Source organism: Bos indicus x Bos taurus, chromosome 3, assembly GCF_003369695.1.
Source record: "Bos indicus x Bos taurus breed Angus x Brahman F1 hybrid chromosome 3, Bos_hybrid_MaternalHap_v2.0, whole genome shotgun sequence".
Lineage (NCBI taxonomy): Eukaryota > Metazoa > Chordata > Mammalia > Artiodactyla > Bovidae > Bos > Bos indicus x Bos taurus.
This window is the reverse complement of record NC_040078.1, coordinates 10119964-10138597: the sequence shown is the minus strand read 5'-3', so window position 1 is coordinate 10138597 and position 18634 is coordinate 10119964. Positions and strand designations below refer to the sequence as shown.

The following is an 18634-nucleotide window of genomic DNA, read 5'->3' as shown; positions in this document are numbered from 1 at the left end:
AGCACCAGAATCTGGGTCACAGTGGGGTGGAGCTCTGGCCATCCCCCATATCTAATAAGTAACTCCCAATTGATTTTCCAGCTCTTCCTTCCCCACCAATAGGTCTGACTGTTGGCATCACAGGGCAGGCCTGGAAAATCACTCACACATTATTGGTGCTCTCCACCCCCATCCTTACCTGGAGGTGCATATAAACCCTGACATGCCTGAGATCTAATAATGTGAAGCTCAGAAACTGGGTGAACAACCACCGTGCTCTCTGTACCCTCATCCTGGTCATTGCTGCTGCTATACCAGCCCCAGGCCAAGAACATGAACAAGCTGATGTCTTGGGTCTCTGTCCTCATCATCCTCCCAGAAGCCTTTGCTCAGACAGGTAGGGTGGTCAGGGTATGATTCAGGAACATGAGATGAGAAAAGATTGAATGTTCTTCTTCTCCTGCATTTATAGTAAAGGTCACTCTGTTTCTCCCTGTCTGTCCACAGACCTCAGAGGGAAGGTATTTGTGTTTCCTAGAGAATCTTCCACTGACCATGTGACCCTGATCACAAAGCTGGAGAAACCTCTGAAGAACTTGACCTTGTGTCTCCGAGCCTATAGTGATCTCTCCCGGGGCTACAGCCTCTTCTCCTACAACATCCACAGCAAGGATAACGAGCTACTGGTTTTTAAAAACGGAATTGGAGAGTACAGTCTATACATTGGAAAAACCAAAGTTACTGTTAGAGCTACCGAGAAGTTCCCCAGCCCAGTGCACATCTGTACCAGCTGGGAGTCTTCCACAGGCATTGCTGAATTCTGGATCAACGGGAAGCCACTGGTGAAAAGGGGCCTGAAACAGGGTTATGCTGTGGGAGCTCACCCCAAGATTGTCTTGGGACAAGAGCAGGATTCCTATGGAGGAGGGTTTGATAAGAACCAGTCCTTTATGGGAGAGATTGGGGATTTATACATGTGGGACTCTGTCCTGTCGCCGGAAGAAATCTTACTTGTGTACCAGGGTTCCTCGTCCATCAGTCCCACCATCCTGGACTGGCAGGCTTTGAAATATGAAATCAAAGGCTATGTTATTGTCAAGCCCATGGTGTGGGGCTGAGGTCTGGAATCAATGAAAGCACTTGAAAATGAAACAACCAATACCCAAGAGTTCTGCTTAAAGCAACTGGACGCTAAATTGTAGATCTGTAGCTCTTTCTTCTTTGAATTTCCCATCTACAAGTATGCCTAATTAAAAAATGTATTATGCCACCTGCATTTGTTTAGTGCTTGTCATAGTCCCAAACATTTTCTCTTATATCTACTTATTTGAAAATTGTTTAATTAACCAGAAAAATCAGCCTGCAAGTTATGAGGAGGGAAATCTTTAAGTAACTAAAAAGATATGTCAGAGCACTCAATGAGTATGGTCAGTAGCAACACTTACATGCTACTAATAATCATTGCATTAACAATTCGAAATTCATGTGGAGTTGCAACAGAAATCTTTCTATTTGGTTTTCCAGCTACAAAATCAAAAAGAGGTCTGAGCTTCTGCCAAGAAGACAACTATAATGAGATAAGCAAGCAAGCAACAGTTGAGAACTTGATAGCAAGTAATGAGATGGGGAAAAAAAATTAGAACCAGCAGAAATGAAAACTAAAAATGTTTAAGAGTCTGGATCATTTTGGGTAAAGGCAAGCCTGCCTTTTTTTTTCCCCCCTCAAAAATTCCAATGGTACCATACAATGACTGATTTCCATAAAACTGTCCTGAAGTCATCAAGAATCTTGCTCACATGAATTCCCAGTTGAAAATCCTTCCATGGATCCCCACTTCACACAGGATGTAACTTAAACCCTTTGACATACCCCCCATTAACTGGTCTCAGCTTATCTCTTTAAGATACAACTCTTAGCACAGCAACAGGCATCCCAATTACAACACTACAAAATAATTATCAGATGCTATTATTAGTAGTTATCTTCATTATTATTAAAACTATGGAGCAGAGTGTTTGGCATATCCTCAACAGATATGAATTCCCTTCTCAGAGAAGCAAGGACTCCAAAGAAAGTTTGGCTGCATATGAGAAATAAGGCAGGCTTTGCCCACAGATAACAGAGCATGAAGCGAAGGGAAGTCAGAAAGACAGCATCCAGTAGAGCTTCAGAATAACCAAGTGATTGCTTCTTTTTTTTCACTTTTCTTTTTTCCCAAGTGATTACTTCTAACTGGTGTCCATTCACCCAGGATGGACAAAGAGGCAGGCACAGACACAATAAAGTAGGCTGGAGCTTTCAACAACACGGCCCCAGGGCTGGTCATAACCGGAAGACTCTATAAAAGAGTTTTCCTTAATGAGAGTGTTTGCAACTTTCTCTATGTTTTATATGGGAAACTTCATGGAGAGCTCTAAGGTTAAAGCAATGAGGTCTGCTTGGGCTTCGGATATGCCTTAGCTCAGAGTGAGGATTTTAAGAAAAGATTTTCTCTTTTCTTCGCTAGAAAGCATCAGTATGTAGTCACCTTAGAAAAGCAACATGGAGACTTTCTAGGCATTCATGGTACTTCTTCTTATTTAGAAAGAACAGGTGTCCAAGAACACTCAAAGAAGAGAAGGAAAGCTGAAACATGATCTCAGTCACCTTTAATTCTTACCATGTTGTCATGCTAAGTCGATTCAGTCTTGTCCGACTTTGCAGCCCTATGGACCGTCATTCACCAGGCTCCTCTGTCTATGGGATTCTTCTGGCAAAAATACTAGAGTGGGTTCCCATGCCTTCCTCCAGGGGATCTTCCCAACCCAGGGATCTAGCCCTTGCTCGTAACATCTCCTGCATTTGCATATGAGTTCTTTACCACTAGTACCACCTGGGAATAAGACTAAATAGCTGATTAACTTATAAACTAGACTGCATTTGTGTTCCAGAATTTTCCATCTAGGTTTTTTCTCGCTGTAACCATTCTTCTGTGAGTTCAATACGGGAGATGCTCAGGGATTCCATCATACACTGGGACAGTAGTCAAGCACACACATCATGTCACATCCAACCACAGGATCCAAAGCAAAACTCATCTAATGTTACTGGTAAGTTACACTAAGGTCCATAGTCTACAAGGGGCTGATCCAACTGTGTCTGGAGCAAGGAGGCAAAGGCAAATATTTCATCCAGAGCTCTAGCTGCTACACCAACTTCTCATGGTAACCTCATGGTGTTCTTGTGAGGATCAGAATTGATAACACAACACCTACTCAGTACATGTTCCAGCACCATGTAAGTGCAGAAAGCTATGACAAACCTAGACAGTGTATTAAAAAGCAAAGACATCACTGTGCCAACAGAAGTCCCTCTAGTCAAAGCTATGGTTTTTTCCAGCAGTCATGTATGGACGTGAGAGGTGGACCATAAAGAAGGGTAAGTGCCAAAGAATTGATGCTTTCAAATTGTGGTGCTTGGAGAAGACTCTTGAGAGAGTCCTTTGGACAGCAGGGAGATCAAACCAGTCGGTCTTAAAGATTTCCTGAATATACATTGCAAGGGCTGATGGTGATACTCCAATCCTTTGGCCACCTGATGCAAAGAGCTGACTCATTGGAAAAGACCCTGATGCTGGGAAAGATTGAAGGCAAAAGAAGAGGGCAACAGAGGATGAGATTGGTTAGATAGCATCACCAACTCAATGGACATGAATGTGAGCAAACTCCAGGAGATAGTGAAAGACAAGGAAGCCTGGCACACTGCAGTTCATGGGGTCACAAAGAGTCAGACACAATATAGCAACTGAACAACAAGTGCTAAGTGTCACCTATGACGTAAAAGAAACTGAGACTTACTACCTAAATCTTTAAATCATCTGCCTTAACTTCTTGGTATATTCCTACAAACAGAAAAGTTCATTCTCTGTTTTCAGCCTCTGCTCCCAAACCTACCCCTTACCTAACCAAACCCATGTACGTCCCCTGTTAGTAGCAGAAATAGGGTAAACTCTTCACATAGACATTGAGGGTCATCACATCTGACTTTTATACAAGTACATTTTCATTGAGAGTAACTAAGCAGGAGCAACACACTAACGTAGATTCAAAAGAACAGAAGACAGTGCCATGTGACATTCAACACATCTTTGTCTGAGGTGAGCAATTTTTCTCCAGGAGAAAAAGAAAAAGTCAGGCCATGTGAGACCAGAGCCTGCCCAGTGTTCCCGGCATGATCCAATTGTATGAGATATCTGGACTTATTTCAGGATTCTGACTCCATTCAGACCCATGGGATACACAGTAAGTCTCTTGGCAAATAAACCCAGGAGACAAGAGCTAGACAACAGGAATCCTCCTGAGAGTCCCCGTCAAATCAGACTTTAAAGGGACTGCTCCTTGAAGGTCAGATTTGCTCAGTGCGAATGTGTCACCTTATGCTTCAGCCAAAGTGCAATTTACTGTGAGTGATCTAATAATGTAGTAAGGCTGACCTAGACCCTAATAAGGCTGAGTTTTGTATGACATTAAGATTCTACTAGGGCTTCCTTGGTAGCTCAGGTGGTAAAGAATCTGCCAGAAATGCAGGAGACCCTGGTTCTATTATTTATTCTAGCAAAAAATGACAGTCAGTTTTCTTGACATTGCAGTGACTTCTTGTAAATAAGTCATAATTGCCTGCTATGTCCTATAACCAGAAAAGAGCACAGGCAGATTCTACAGACTCAAGAAGGCAAGGGGGAGGATTCTTCTGGGTATGGGAAGGCTTCTGTCCCAAAGAAAAGTCATCACTCTCTTGTTTATTCAAATAGTTCACATAATCATCAGTTTCTTAAGAAGTCAGCTCCTCCATTCCTGGCACCTTACATCTATTTTCTTTAATGAAAGGAAAAGAAAGGACAGGCAGGACAAGATGGAAAGCCTGGCAAAAGACAACATCATTTTTTTTTTTTTTTTTAGCAGCACGACTCCTTTTAACTCAAAATACAATTATAGAGACTTAGCCTACCTTGCATAGTTTATTTTTTTAAACACAGATTCGGTTTCTAGGCACAGATTTTGCTTATAAAGATCTAGATATTTTTAAGAATCCATGGGTTTTGTCATAATTTCTTCCCTTTGCAAATGGTATTTCCTTTACACCCTCAAATTGTGCTTTTCCCCTCTATCTTATTTTTCTTTTTCCTCTAGTCAGAATTTCGGCTTCATGACTAAAATTTTGATGCATGAGCACATTTCAGTATCCTTACTCCCCCACAGGGTTTTTGTCCTTCTGGAGTGTTTAAATCATTTTGAAAGCTTCTTTCTGTTCTATACTGTGCTTTTGAGATTGTCTGCTAGCGTGTCACTTACACAGAAACGCCCCTAGGGTTCAGGAGCAGAGAGGACCCAGATTTGGATGGTAGAAGGGCTGCTGCTCCAGTGCCCAGCTGCAGTCACTCTGGCTGGGCTGGCTCACAAGAGTAACCAGGACGAAGAAAGGGGATGATCATCTGGTGCTAAAAGTATCCTTAAGTTCACTGACACCTGTTCCAACTGCTGAGAACGCAACCCAGCCATTCTCCACTGGTATAATCAACGCCCCCATTCCACACACCACTTCAGCACCATGGTGCCCCCTGCAACTTCTCCCCTCCCAAGGCAAACACTGGGGATTGTTCACTGAATTGACTCCAGGTAAGAATGCAATGTGATTTACTCCCACGTCCCATACTTCCCCATCTCCTTCACTGGGGCCTCCCTCACCTCCAGAGGCAGTTATCAGCCCTCTGCTGGTTATTTCAACAACACCTATCTTTACAGTAACAATTTTGGATTGTGCTTTTTAAAAAGACAGGTTAAAAATGAGATAGGAAGCAACTGCCCTTCATCTTCCATTTCATTCCTTCATGCTACAACACCCCTGAAGATGTGACAAGATGGAGTGACCACACCCTAGAACTCCTGAAATGGAGAACAATCATTGGGAAGAACGCTTGGAAAAACATTCCAAGTGTGATGAGCATATGACACCCAGCCTAGGAAGCACAGCCAGTCACCAAAGTACACTGTGCTCAGTCGCTCAGTCATGTCTGACTCTTTGCGATCCCGTGGACTGTAGCTTCTGTCCATGGAATTCCCCAGGCAAGAATACTGGAGTAGGTTGCCATTTCCTTCTCTATGGGATCTTTCCGACCCAGGGATTGAACCCAGGTCTCCTACATTGCAGGCAGATTCTTTACTGTCTGAGCCAACAGGGAAGCCACTGTTGTGCTCAGTCGCTCAGTTGTGTCCAACTCTTTGTGACCCCATGGACTGTAGCCCACCAGGCTCCTCTGTCCAAGGGGATTCTCCAGGCAAGAATACTGAAGTTGGGTTGCCATGCCGTCCTACAGGAGATCTTCCCAACCCAGAGACTGAACCCAGGTCTCCCTCACTGCAGCCACATTCTTTACTGTTTGAGTCACAGAGAAGCCTGCACTTTATGGAGGGTGAATCCCAGTTACTGCAGCACTATTTGTTCGTCTTGTCTGAAGGGAATGTTGAGGCTTGGGCTGTACTTGAGTTACTAGGCAGCAGAAGTGACAGCTCCCTCTAGGGACAGGGCTTCACTCTTCCCTGCCTACTGTGCACCTTGCCTCTAAATAAATGCAACATGGAAAGAACACTGCTTTGAACATTTGCATTGAACATTTGCATTATATACTCCCACACGTCTTGATCTGGCCTTCTTTTTGCATTTTTTTGCCACATTCTAAGAATATCCTGCCTTAAGATAGTCTTTCATTGTCTGTGCAATCCAATTCAAATGTGCACCAAAGGCAATAAACTTATTTCTCCCCTCTCTTTTTTCTCCTGGGCTTATATACCTGGGCCACATTCCCTGGTCATCAGCCATCCTCTTTATAACTTTATAACTTCTTTGAAGAAGGTAACTTTATAATTACCTGAGGCATGCTTAACAACAAATCTGGCTGATTTGGGGTGAAAGCAGTACTTTTCAGGCCCTAAAGAGTCCTGGGATTTTTTTTTTTCTTTTCTCTTCTCTTTCTCTTTCAACTCAATTCAGCTTACTATTGTCGTTTTCTTCTCTGGCTCCAAATATGCCTGCAGCTTTGCCGGCTCAATACCTCCTTAGCTATTTTTTGTAACTCATTGCAATAGGTTCATCAGGAAAGGGGGAAAGCACGTAAGATCTGATGTTGTTATCTATGACATGTTAAAAGTTCTGTTACCTCCCTGTAACCTGGCTTTCCAATCCAAGACTCTACTGAAATTGGCCAGTACATCACCAGTGACCTCTTTCTTACTCGATTTAATATCTGTTTTCAGCTGTTATCCTCCTTTACCTTCTCCATACTATGAGCTATAGTTTTATACTCAGAGTTAAAATAATTTAAAATAAGGCCCATAATCTTCATTGTCAATACAGCCATTAAAAAAGTTTCATATAATCTCATCCCTACTCGAACATAATGGTTAACCCATAATATCAGCTATATATTCTTTCAGACATCTTGCATATATAAAAATATGCATTCACACACACACAGACACACACACACATTTTTAACCATATGGCAGCACACCATGTTATTGTTCTTTAAATAGCTTTTTTTTTTTTTTTGCTTTTCATGCATTCCACATGTCTGTCTACGGTAATGCACCAGAGCAGCAGTGTTCATCACAACTTTCACCAAGGAAGGAAATGTTTGATATGCGTGCTGCCCAACAGAGTAGCCACTAGTCACATGTTCCTTTTTCGTACTTGAAATGTGGCTACCATGACTGATGAACTGAATTTTTCCTTTAAGGAGCCATAGCTGTATAACTCTCATTCTTCCTGAAAAGCTTAGAGTTGCACTGACACTCTCTTTCATCTCAATCTATCCAACTGGTATCTCAGCAGCCTTTTTAATACAAGTTACTTTATTTAGTGGCACACTCATTTCTACTTTATTTTGTTAATATTTATTTTTGACTGTGTTGGGTCTTAGTTGCAGCACATGGGATCAGCATTGTGGCATGTGATATCAGCAAACAGGCTCTTTGTTGCAGCTCACAGACTTAGTTGTCGCACAGCATGTGGGATCTTAAGTTCCCAGATCAGGGAACAAACCCATGTCCTCTGCATTGGATCACCTAAGCATTGGATCACCAAGGAAGTCCCCCTCATTTCTACTCTAAATGTCTGCCTCCTTATTTTCCGTGATGGAGTACTTTCCAGAATATCCACATTTTCTGTATTGTGCTCCCTAGATTCCCAGGAAAGATTCACTAAGAATATAGATTCCTAGATTGCTAGTGGAAGTTTTCTAGATTTTCCCAAATCCTCCAGCTTGCTCGTATGACCTTGTTCCTTGTGGAAAGTGGTTCAAATTACCATTTGAAATATGGTGCCAATCCCAGAGTCCCTCACCAAATTTCCAGGAAATACTGTGTGTGCTTGCAAAGTAGAACAGAACAAGAGAGGTCCTTGTGTTCCTTCCAGTCATTACCAGCAAGAAGTTTTTCTTCCTGCCTCTGGATTTCACCTCTTGCACATGGCACCCTTTTTCTGCATGGCCATCACCCACCTGTCTGCACTTTCCAAATACCACTAACTCAAGACTGTACACATGACAACTCTAAACGAAGGTTTGGGGCTCTTGGGAAACTTTACAACACAACATTGTTTAGCAAAAGGAAAGGAGGGTGGCAGAAGATGAGATGATTAGGTAGCATCACCAAGTCAATGGATATGAAATTGAGCAAACTCGAGGAGATAGCAGAGGACCAGGAAGCCTGACATGCTGCAGTCCATGGGGTCACAGAGTCAGACAAAACTTAGCAACTGAGCAACAAAAATATAAGTTAGCAAGCAATTTTAAATCAATTATTACAATGTTTTTATTTTTAAGTCCCTCTGCCAAAAAGAAACTGCTATTTCTTTCATTCAAGGTCCAGCCTTCTGACATGTTGCTGATCCTCCTCTCTTTTCCAACAATTTCCCCTTTTCTCCTTAGTTTGCTGCTAAGTCACTTCAGTTGTGTCCAACTCTGTGCGACCCCATAGACGGCAGCCCATCAGGCTCCCCCGTCCCTGGGATTCTCCAGGCAAGAACACTGGAGTGGGTTGCCATTTCCTTCTCCAGTGTATGGAAGTGAAAAGTGAAAGTGAAGTCACTCAGTCGTGTCTGATTCTTCGCAACCCCACGGACTGCAGCCTACCAGGCTCCTGCGCCCATGGGATTTTCCAGGCAAGAGTACTGGTGTGGGTTGCCATTGCCTTCTCCTTAGTTTACCCATCCCTAAACCCTCAAATCCCTGTTGTTACTTTCACAACAAAGCAACTTTGCCAATGGTTTGTCTCACCTAGACCGTCTGGGCTGAGCCCCAAATCCTTCATCTTCACTCTTGCTAACGTGTCCCTAAAGACCAGCTCTCCTGAGATTAATTTTGTACACTGTTCTCAGAAATTTCTCCTAAGTGGCACCAGTGATTTTTAATTCAGTAAGTCTAACTCTCTCATCTTCATTTTGTTTTCCCAACTTCTCATACTTTCCCTAGAAGAGAAAGGCAAAGCTAGGATGTGTACACTCAAGGGTACTGTGGCTTCAGATCAGATCAGTCGCTCAGTCATGTCTGACTCTTTGCGACTTACACATCATTAAAACAAAACAGTCTTTCATCCACTCTCTACAAAAACAACATATTCAGGATAAGAACTTGAAAGAATGTGTGCAGTAGTCTCACATATTGGTCATTCCTTAGAGGCTTAACAAAAGGTAAAGGAGATAGCAAAAACTGGAAAAAGGGAGGGGGCTAAAGAAGCCATAATGCTGTGCCAGCACCCTACCTATTGATCATACAGTGAGGAAATCGACTCATGTGTGCGTATCTGTCTGTCCTCTATCTGTCTTCTCTCTATCCCTGTTCTAGAGTCCACACCACAATGGGAATTTCTCGATGTTGACTCCCTGCATTGTTCTCAGACACTGAAACTGAAGAATGCAGAGAAAAAAACCTCACAGAAGTGACAGAGTTCATTTTCCTAGGATTCTCCACATTCCATGAACAGCAGATTACCCTCTTCATGGTTTTTCTCATCCTGTACATTACCCTTGGCTGGCAATGCCATCATTGTGAGCATCATCCACATTGATCACCTCCACACTCTCAGGCACTTCTTCCTAAGAATGCTGGCCAGTTCAAAGGCCATATACACACTGGTCACAATTCCACGCACGCTCTCTGACCTCGTAGCCCAGAACCCACCAATCTCCCTGGCAGGCTGTACCATTCGAATATTCTTCTTTCTTACCTTAACCATCAACAACTGCTTTCTGCTCATGGGGAAGGGGTATGACCACTACGTGGCCATCTGCAACCCTTTGAGATACACACTCATCATGAGCAAGATCAGTTGGATGGTGTGCATCCAACTGATGAGTGGAGACTACAGCATTGGCTTGGCCATGGCAGCTGTCCAATATCCATATTTACTTTACCCTTCCATCACAGGGTGGTTGGTCATTTCTTCTGTGACACTCTCCCTGTCATAAAATTCTCCTGTATAGAGAGAATGAGATCATCAATTTTGTTGTCAGTGTGTCTGTGATCCTGGTTATCATGGGCCTGGGCTTCACCTCCTATATTCTCATCATCTCCACCATCCTCTAGATCACCTCAACCAAAGGCCAGAAGTTGGCCTTTGCCACCTGCGCCTCCCACCTCACTGTGGTCATTGTCCACTATGGCTGTGCCTCCATTGCCTACCTCAAGCCCAAGTCAGAGAACAGCAAGGATGAGGATCAGCTGATCTCAGTGACCTACACTGTCATCACCCCCCTACTGAACCTTGTGGTGTACACCCTGAGGAGTAATGAGGCCGAGGATGCCCTGTGCAGAGCTATCTGCAGAAACATTTCTTAATCCATCAACCCTTTTTATAAAGAACAGTATGTGTTCTTGATGCATTCAACCTCAAGTCTGTCCTGTGCAATCTGTCCTGTAATGAGCTGTGCATATCTTGCTTCAACATCTTCACTGCAAAAATTGTCAACTTTGTCTCCATACATTTCAAACTTTGGTCCAAGCATTTTCAATTTTTTGAGTATATAAGAGGTCAAGGAAGATGGGCATGATTTTTTTAAAAACACATCCAAATTTTCAGAGTAGGGCAGCAGACTTCTTTAAAGCATATTAATGTGAGTATTTTATGTTTGAAAAAAATTTAATCTCTATTACTTTCATAATACAACCTACAGAAAATAAAACTTGGACAAAATCTTCCCAGCAAGATAAGAATAGTCGGTGGTAAGGAAGAAAAGTATATCAGAACCTTTGAGAAAGATGAGATGTGTGTTATTTTTTTTTTTGATTAATAAGCCTTGAAATCACCGATTTAGTCCTCAGAATTTCAGTCTTTATTATTTGGTTTATACTAGAGCCTTTGCTTCCATCCAGTATCTTCAGAGTGCTGCTGCTAAGTCACTTCAGTCGTGTCCGACTCTGTGCGACCCCATAGATGGCAGCCCACCAGGCTCCCCCATCCCTGGGATTCTCCAGGCAAGAACACCGGAGTAGGTTGCCATTTCCTTCTCCAGTACCTGAAAGTGAAAATGAAAGTGAAGTCGCTCAGTCGTGTCCGACTCTTAGTGACCCCATGGACTTCAGCCCAACAGGCTCCTCTGTCCATGGGATTTTCCAGGCAAGAGTATTGGAGTGGGGTGCCATTGCTTTCTCCGTCAGAGTGCTAGCCAGGGCTATAAATTGCGAACAACTCTCACCTCTCTATAATCTGACTGTGCTAGTCCATTCTCTCAGCTGCTGGTTCTCTTTATGGAGTCAGTTTCTCTCTAATCAATATGAAGAATAATAAATTGGTCAAAAAGAGCCATACTTTTTTTGGATTGAGAACCATAAAGATACTCTGCTGGCACACACCATGGCACTTTCTGGATAGTACCATAAAGAAGAATTAGAACAAAACCAACAGCACCAGTAGTCAGAAGTAGTTCAGAGATTTGTTCAGTGATTACTCATTTCACCAAAAAAAAAAAAAAGAAAAAAAGGCTAAGAAAGAAAATAATATCTATATCTACTTCTACTAGGTCTCCTTTAAGGAAACAATCCTTCCCCAGGGCGTTCAGGGAGTTCTTCTGGTTTCATGAAAATTGGGACATACTTGCTATATTGTTGCCTTGGGTGGTGCTAGGGAGAGTTAAAGACTCTGGTCCTGTGCATTTTTCTACTAAAGTATTTTGTATTAAAACAAAAATGCTTCTCTGCTCATCCCTTAATTCTGTCTTCTTACTTAAGGGAGTGATTTCCTTTCCCCCGTACTGAGAAGGGGTAGGTAACTTTCAAGGAACTCCTCTACAGTAACATCTAGCTTTACAGACTTCAGAGAATCTAGGTGGGAAGACCATACTTCTTCCAAGGCCTTGTCACCTCTAATTTCTGTTCTGCGTCATTGAAATTTCTACACCATAGCAGCAAGTCTTCCTATAAAAGCTCTTGAAAGGTCAAGAGCTGGGTTTGAAAATCCTGGACTTGCCATAGATCTGCCCTGACTGTGCTCTTAAGATCAACCCTCCGTGAAGCCATCTCTCCTATGCCTGAAGACAGCACCCCCTGAGGAGTGGGGGCATGCATTCCTCCAAAATGAGACTGTCTCCTCTGAAAGTATGAAAGACCCCTTTTATAAATACAGTGTTTTTAATTCTGCCTCACTAGTCATCAAAAAACATTTTTAATCCCCTTACCTATTTATTCTGTACTGACTATTATCTGGTTATAAATGCTACCTTACGTTTTCTAGAGCAGCATCATTTACCTCACTCCCAGTTAGGAAATTAGTTACTCTTTTTTATTAGCCCCTATAGTTCTTTGTGCAAAATTATACTAGGATAGTGTTTTTCTCATTGTGCTTTTGTCACTTATGAGTTGCTTTCTATCACTGAATCAAAAAGTGTATCAGGATCAGATATATGATCTGCCATATAAAGTTAGGAATCAGAACTGTTTCTCTCACTGTTATGCCTCGTGCCTAGTAAAGTGCTAGGTAGAATGGGTGCTTACTAAATCCCCATAGAATAGTCAGGCACCAACTATGTATGAAGCACCAGGCTTGGACTTTCTGGCATGTTTTGATCAGCGAGACATATCTGTTATGCCTTTCTGGGTTCTTTGCAGTTGGCCGTCATCTAAAAACAAAGTAATAAGCAGATTCACAGAGGTGGGGCCACTTGGGTCTGTAATTTCTCCTTCTCTGGATTTTCTATAAGCCAAGTTGCTTCAAGACCCTCCTCACGGTCAGTATTAATTCAGTCCCTATGCTACTAATCCCTTATTGTTGTTGTTGTTGTTGTTGTTGTTTAACCACTAGGTCATGTCTGACTGTTTGCAACCCCATGGATTGTAGCTCACCAGACTCCTCTGTCCATGGGATTCTCCAGGCAGGCATACTAGAAAAGCTTGCCATTTCCTTCTCCATAAAGGACATGGAGTTACCATAAAAAAATCATTCTTACACTTACGAGGGTAGGACCTTCAAATCTTACTTTAAAAACAAATAAGTTTTTAAACAAAGAGTCATATGCCATATAAAATTAAGAATCAGGACACTTACCATAATGCCTTAAGTAAAATAAGTCAGAAAAAGAAAAATAGTTTATGAACTCACTCATATGTGGAATTTTAAAAAGAAAAAAAGACTCAGAAAAAAAAAAAGGAAAGAAAGCAGAATAGGTTGTTCTGTTTTTGATGGTTACCAGAGGAAGGGATAGGGGTGTTAAGTGAAAGTGATGAAAAAGTACAAACTTTTAGTTATAAGATAAATTAAGTTCTGAGACTGTAAGAAGCAACATGATGACTTGGTAACAATACTATATTGCATATTTGAAAGCTGCTAAGAGTGCGCTGCCGTCTAAGGGGTCACACAGAGTCGGACACAACTGACACGACTTAGCAGCAGTAGCAGTAGCAGCAAGAGTAGATCTCAGCAACTTGGAAAGTTGCTGAGAGTAGAACTTAGCAGTAGCCACAGGGCTAGAAAAGGTCAGTTTTCATTCCAATCCCAAAGAAGGGCAATGTCAAAGAATGTTAAAACTACCACACAATTGCACTCATTCCACATGCTAGCAAAGCGATGATCAAAATTCTCCAAGCTAGGCTTCAACAGTACATGAACTGAGAACTTCCAGATGTTCAAGCTGACCTCTGGTCAGATTGGTCAGATTGCCAGTAACCACTGGATCATAGTAAAAGCAAGAGAATTCCAGAAAAACATCTATTTCTGCTTCATTGACTATACAAAAGCCTTTGACTGTGTGGATCACAGCAAACTGTGGAAAATTCTTCAAGAGATGGGAATACCAGACCACATTACCTGCCTCCTGAGAAACCTGTATGCAGGTCAAGAAGCAGTAGTTAGAACTGGACATGGAACAACAGACTGGTTCAAAATTGGGAAGGAGTATGTCAAGGCTGTATATTGTCAGTCTGCTTATTTAACTTCTATGCAGGGTACATCATGCAAAATATCAGGTTGGATGAAGCACAAGCTGGAATCAAGATTGCTGGAAGAAATATCAATAACCTCAGATATGTAGATGACACCACCCTTATGAGAGAAAGCAAAGAGAAACTAAAGAGCTTCTGATGAAACTGAAAGAGGGTAGTGAAAAACCTAGCTTAAAACTCAACATTAAAAAATGAAGATCATGACATCCAGTCCCATCACTTCATGGCAAATAGATGGGGAAACAATGGAAACAGTGATAGACTTTATTTTCTTGGGCTCCAAAATCACTATAGATGGTGACTGCAGCCATGAAATTAGAAGATACTTGTTCCTTGGAAGAAAAGCTATGACAAACCTAGACAGCATATTAAAAAGCAGGAACATTACTATGTCAACAAATGTCTGTATAGTCAAAACTATGGTTTTTCCAGTAGCCATGTATGGATGTAAGAGTTGGACCATAAAGAAGGCTGAGCAGTGAGGAATTGATGCTTTTGAACTGTGGTGTTGAAGAAGACTCTTTAGTGTCCCTTGGACAGCAAGGAGATCAAGCCAGTCAATCCTAAAGGAAATCAATCCTGATTATCCATTGGAAGGACTGATGCTAAAGCTGAAGCTGAAGCTTCATTAATTTGTCCATTTGATATGAAGAGCCAACTCATTAGAAAAGACCCTGATCCTGGGAAAGATTGGAGACAGGAGTAGGGGACAACAGAAGATGAGACAGTTGGATGGCATCATTGACTCAATGGACATGAGTTTGAGCAAGCTCCAGGAGTTGGTGATGGACAGGGAGGCCTGGCATGCTGCAGTCCATAGGATTACAAGGAGTTCAATACGACTGAATGACTGAACAACAACAGCAAAGAGTAGATCTTAAAAGTTTTCATCACAAGGACAAAAATGTGTAACAACATGTGGTAATGTTAACTAAACTTACTGTGGTAGTCACTTCACAGTAATTACATATATCAAATTGTCATGTTGTATACCTTAAACTTACACAATACTATAAGTCAATTAGGGGCTTCCCAGGAGGCACTAGTGGTAAAGAACCTACCTGCAATTGCAGGAGACATAAGAGATGTGGGTTCTATCCCTGGGTTAGGAAGATCCCCTGGAGGAGGGCATGGCAACCCACTCCTGTATTCTTGCCTGGAGAATCCCATGGACAGAGAAACCTGGCAGGCTGTAGTCCATAGGGTTGCACAGAGTCGGACATGACTGAAGCAACTTAGCACAGCAAACATAGATCAAGTACAACTCAATAAAAACTGGGGGGTTGGGGAGAAGAATCAAGGCATCTCCAAGGTATTATACTTTTGGGGAAATGACAAATCCATTATGAGGCCAAAAATCCTTCCATGGTTTTAGATTTTGAGTCATTCTAGAGCAAAGACTCATGACCCTTTGTTGCTGGCCATTCACCACGTCAAATTTCTCACCACCTCATTTTCCAGCCCCTATTTCGTCCTAACATGAAGGTAGTATCAGAGGAGAAAGAAAACACAGAAATACCAACCATCAGCCATGAAAAGCTTGGTGGTGGGAAGCATCTATCTCTGGAAAATTGGGGAGGGGAGAAAGAGGCAGGAGATGACACAGAGGCATGGGTTAGTGACCTGTGTCACTTGGCTCTCACTCTTTAGAATCTCATCTCCAAAGGAAAGAGAAATTTCAAGTGTTGTTGTGTATAGTGGAAGATGACTGTGCTTTACCAAAGGTTTACTACAAGGCAGGTACTATGCTCACCTACATTATTTCACATAATAATAGTATTTCAACTTTCTGGTACTTTGCATTTCATGACAGTCTTCAAATATAACATCCCATGTGCTTCTTACAGTAATATTATAAAGATGCACTTTTAAGCCCACTCTTTAGGTTAATGGTAGAAATGTTAACTGGCTTGCTTCAAGTCACACAGTTGGTAACTGACAGAACTAGAATTGATACCAAGATCCACTAGTAGACTTTAAACTATGTCTTCATCTCTGTATTACCACCATTTCTCATCTTTAATCTTTCTGAAAGATGCTGTACGCTCCTTTTGAAAGACATTATATGCTGTGAGTTATCCTGGTTTCATCCTGGACATCACTTCTATCAAAAAGTCTTCTCTAAATAATTTATGAAGTGTTCCTGCCATGAGCTGCCACACCCATCTAAGCTGATGGCTGCCTTAGCAGTGCATTAAAGTTGCCCACCTCCTAGTCTGCTCCCTCACCACACAGCAAACCCCTTGACAGAAGAACCACTTCTATATCCCTAGTACATAGCACAGTTCTCTGCATAAGACAGATCAATAAATATTTATCAAATATGAAAGTTAAATGCATAATGAGCAGACTTGAAACTGCTTCTTGATGACTAAGTATTGATGAGTGTCCACTGCTCTTCTGTGCTATGAAGCATCCACGTTCTCCAGAGAGCAGTTTCTGCCTGTGTTCTAAAGAGCTCACAGACTCTTCTGCTTTGGAAATTTCTTGTTTGTCTCTTGTGATTCTTTTTCTCCTTTCTTGTTTTCTAGATATGAGCTGTCACATTTCTGAGCTGTCAGTGTTCTGAACTGTAGCAGCAAATCTTTCTTATATACTATTTCCAAACTGCAGTAGAGGAATAAAAGCAGAGGAACCATAGATAGAATTACCTGAAAAGTAGCTTCCTTGAGAGACAGCATTGCACAGAGGTGAAGAACAAGAATCTGAAATCAGACTATAAGGGTCCTAATTTTACCTCTGTCCCTCACTAGATGTTCTCATTTCTCTATACACCTATTCCCAGATTTCTTTTATGGGGCAGTTGACAGTACCTAAGGAGGTAAGTATCATTATTCCCATTTTTAGAGCTGCAGTTTAGCAAAGTTCAGTAAAATTTAATCTGTTCAGTAAAGGTATATTGCATGTTAGACACTTGGGCTAGAGTAATATTCAGACATCAAAAACCCTGCCTTCATGGTGCTAAGAGGGGTATCCAAAAATTAAGCAAGAAGTGTTAAATCTTATGATGCGAGAAATACTGGATGTTACAGGAACACATTTCCTTATCAGAGTCAAGGAAGATCTACCAGAGGAAAGAAGGTTTAAGCCTAAGAGCTGAAGGTTTAATAGGAGTCAGCTGGATGAAAGGCTGAAGAAAGGTCTGGCAATGCAAGATCAAAAGTATATTCCAGGCAGAGGAGGCAGCACTTACAAAGGTATACAAGAGAAAAACTGAATTATGAAAAGATTAGTAGAGCTGGGGTATAAAATTCATGGGATACAGACAGGAGAGCAAATTGGAAAGTTGGCAGTAATCACATGATGAAGAACTTTATAAGTCATAGTAAAGAGTATATATATCCTAAAGACGATGAAGAGTATTTAAATGTTCTTAAGTAAATCAATGATGTGGTCTATTCAGAAAGTTCACTCTGCCAGCAGAGCAAGAAATAGATTATAGAGGGGAAGACCGGCAAAAAGGCTGCCTGGGAAGCCGTTATGGGACCACAGAAGACACACAGTGGTAGATACTGGGCTGGTGTGGAGGCAGTGCTGATGGAGAGAAATGGACAAGTTTGAGACTTGTGTGAGGTTAAGACCAACATCTCTTGTTATGGATTAAATATGGGGTGGGGTAGATAATGGAATCAAAAATCACCCTGAGACTTCTGATTTCTGGCAACTAAGTGGACTGTGGTGTCCTTAACCAATACAGAACACCCTGGAAGGGATGTAGGCTGGGATATGAAGACAATGACAATGAGTTTGATTCTGGACTTTTAAGGCTGAAGGGTCTCTGAGTATCCAAGTGGCAACATCCAATAAGGTGGATCCATAGATCTGGGACTCGGGAAAGTGTTTTGAGATAGAGTTGTAGGAATTATAAGTCTATGGATGGCCTTTTTTTTTTTAATTGGAATGAATATATTCACCCAGGGAGAATGTGTAGGAGAGAAGTCTACCTCGGGCAGAGAGCTGAGAGGTACCACACCAGATGGGATCCTGATGTAGGCATGTGGGACTGGTGTTAACAATAAAATAACTACCAGGAAAGCAGGAAAGCAAGGAGAGGATTTCTCCATTCTGGGTGCCAAAATCTTCAGTGATTGGTAAGTTCTACTGTTCCTTATGGATAAAGAGGAAGCCTCTCTGGTTCCTTCTACTTCCCAGGACAACCACATGTAGGCCGGCATGGCACATGGTGCCCT

General features: G+C 41.9%; 1 protein-coding gene and 1 pseudogene across 1 annotated transcript; both read left to right on the top strand.

The window, feature by feature from the left end:
- Positions 1-209: 209 nt before the first annotated feature.
- APCS (amyloid P component, serum) lies at positions 210-1255 on the top strand. The gene is made up of 2 exons (XM_027528992.1): positions 210-376; positions 487-1255. Exons 1-2 carry the CDS (start codon positions 313-315, stop codon positions 1095-1097), a joined length of 675 nt encoding a protein of 224 aa, XP_027384793.1. The 5' UTR covers positions 210-312; the 3' UTR covers positions 1098-1255.
- A 148-nt stretch (positions 1256-1403) lies between these two features.
- On the top strand, positions 1404-10850 carry LOC113882680 (annotated as a pseudogene).
- Positions 10851-18634: the final 7784 nt, after the last annotated feature.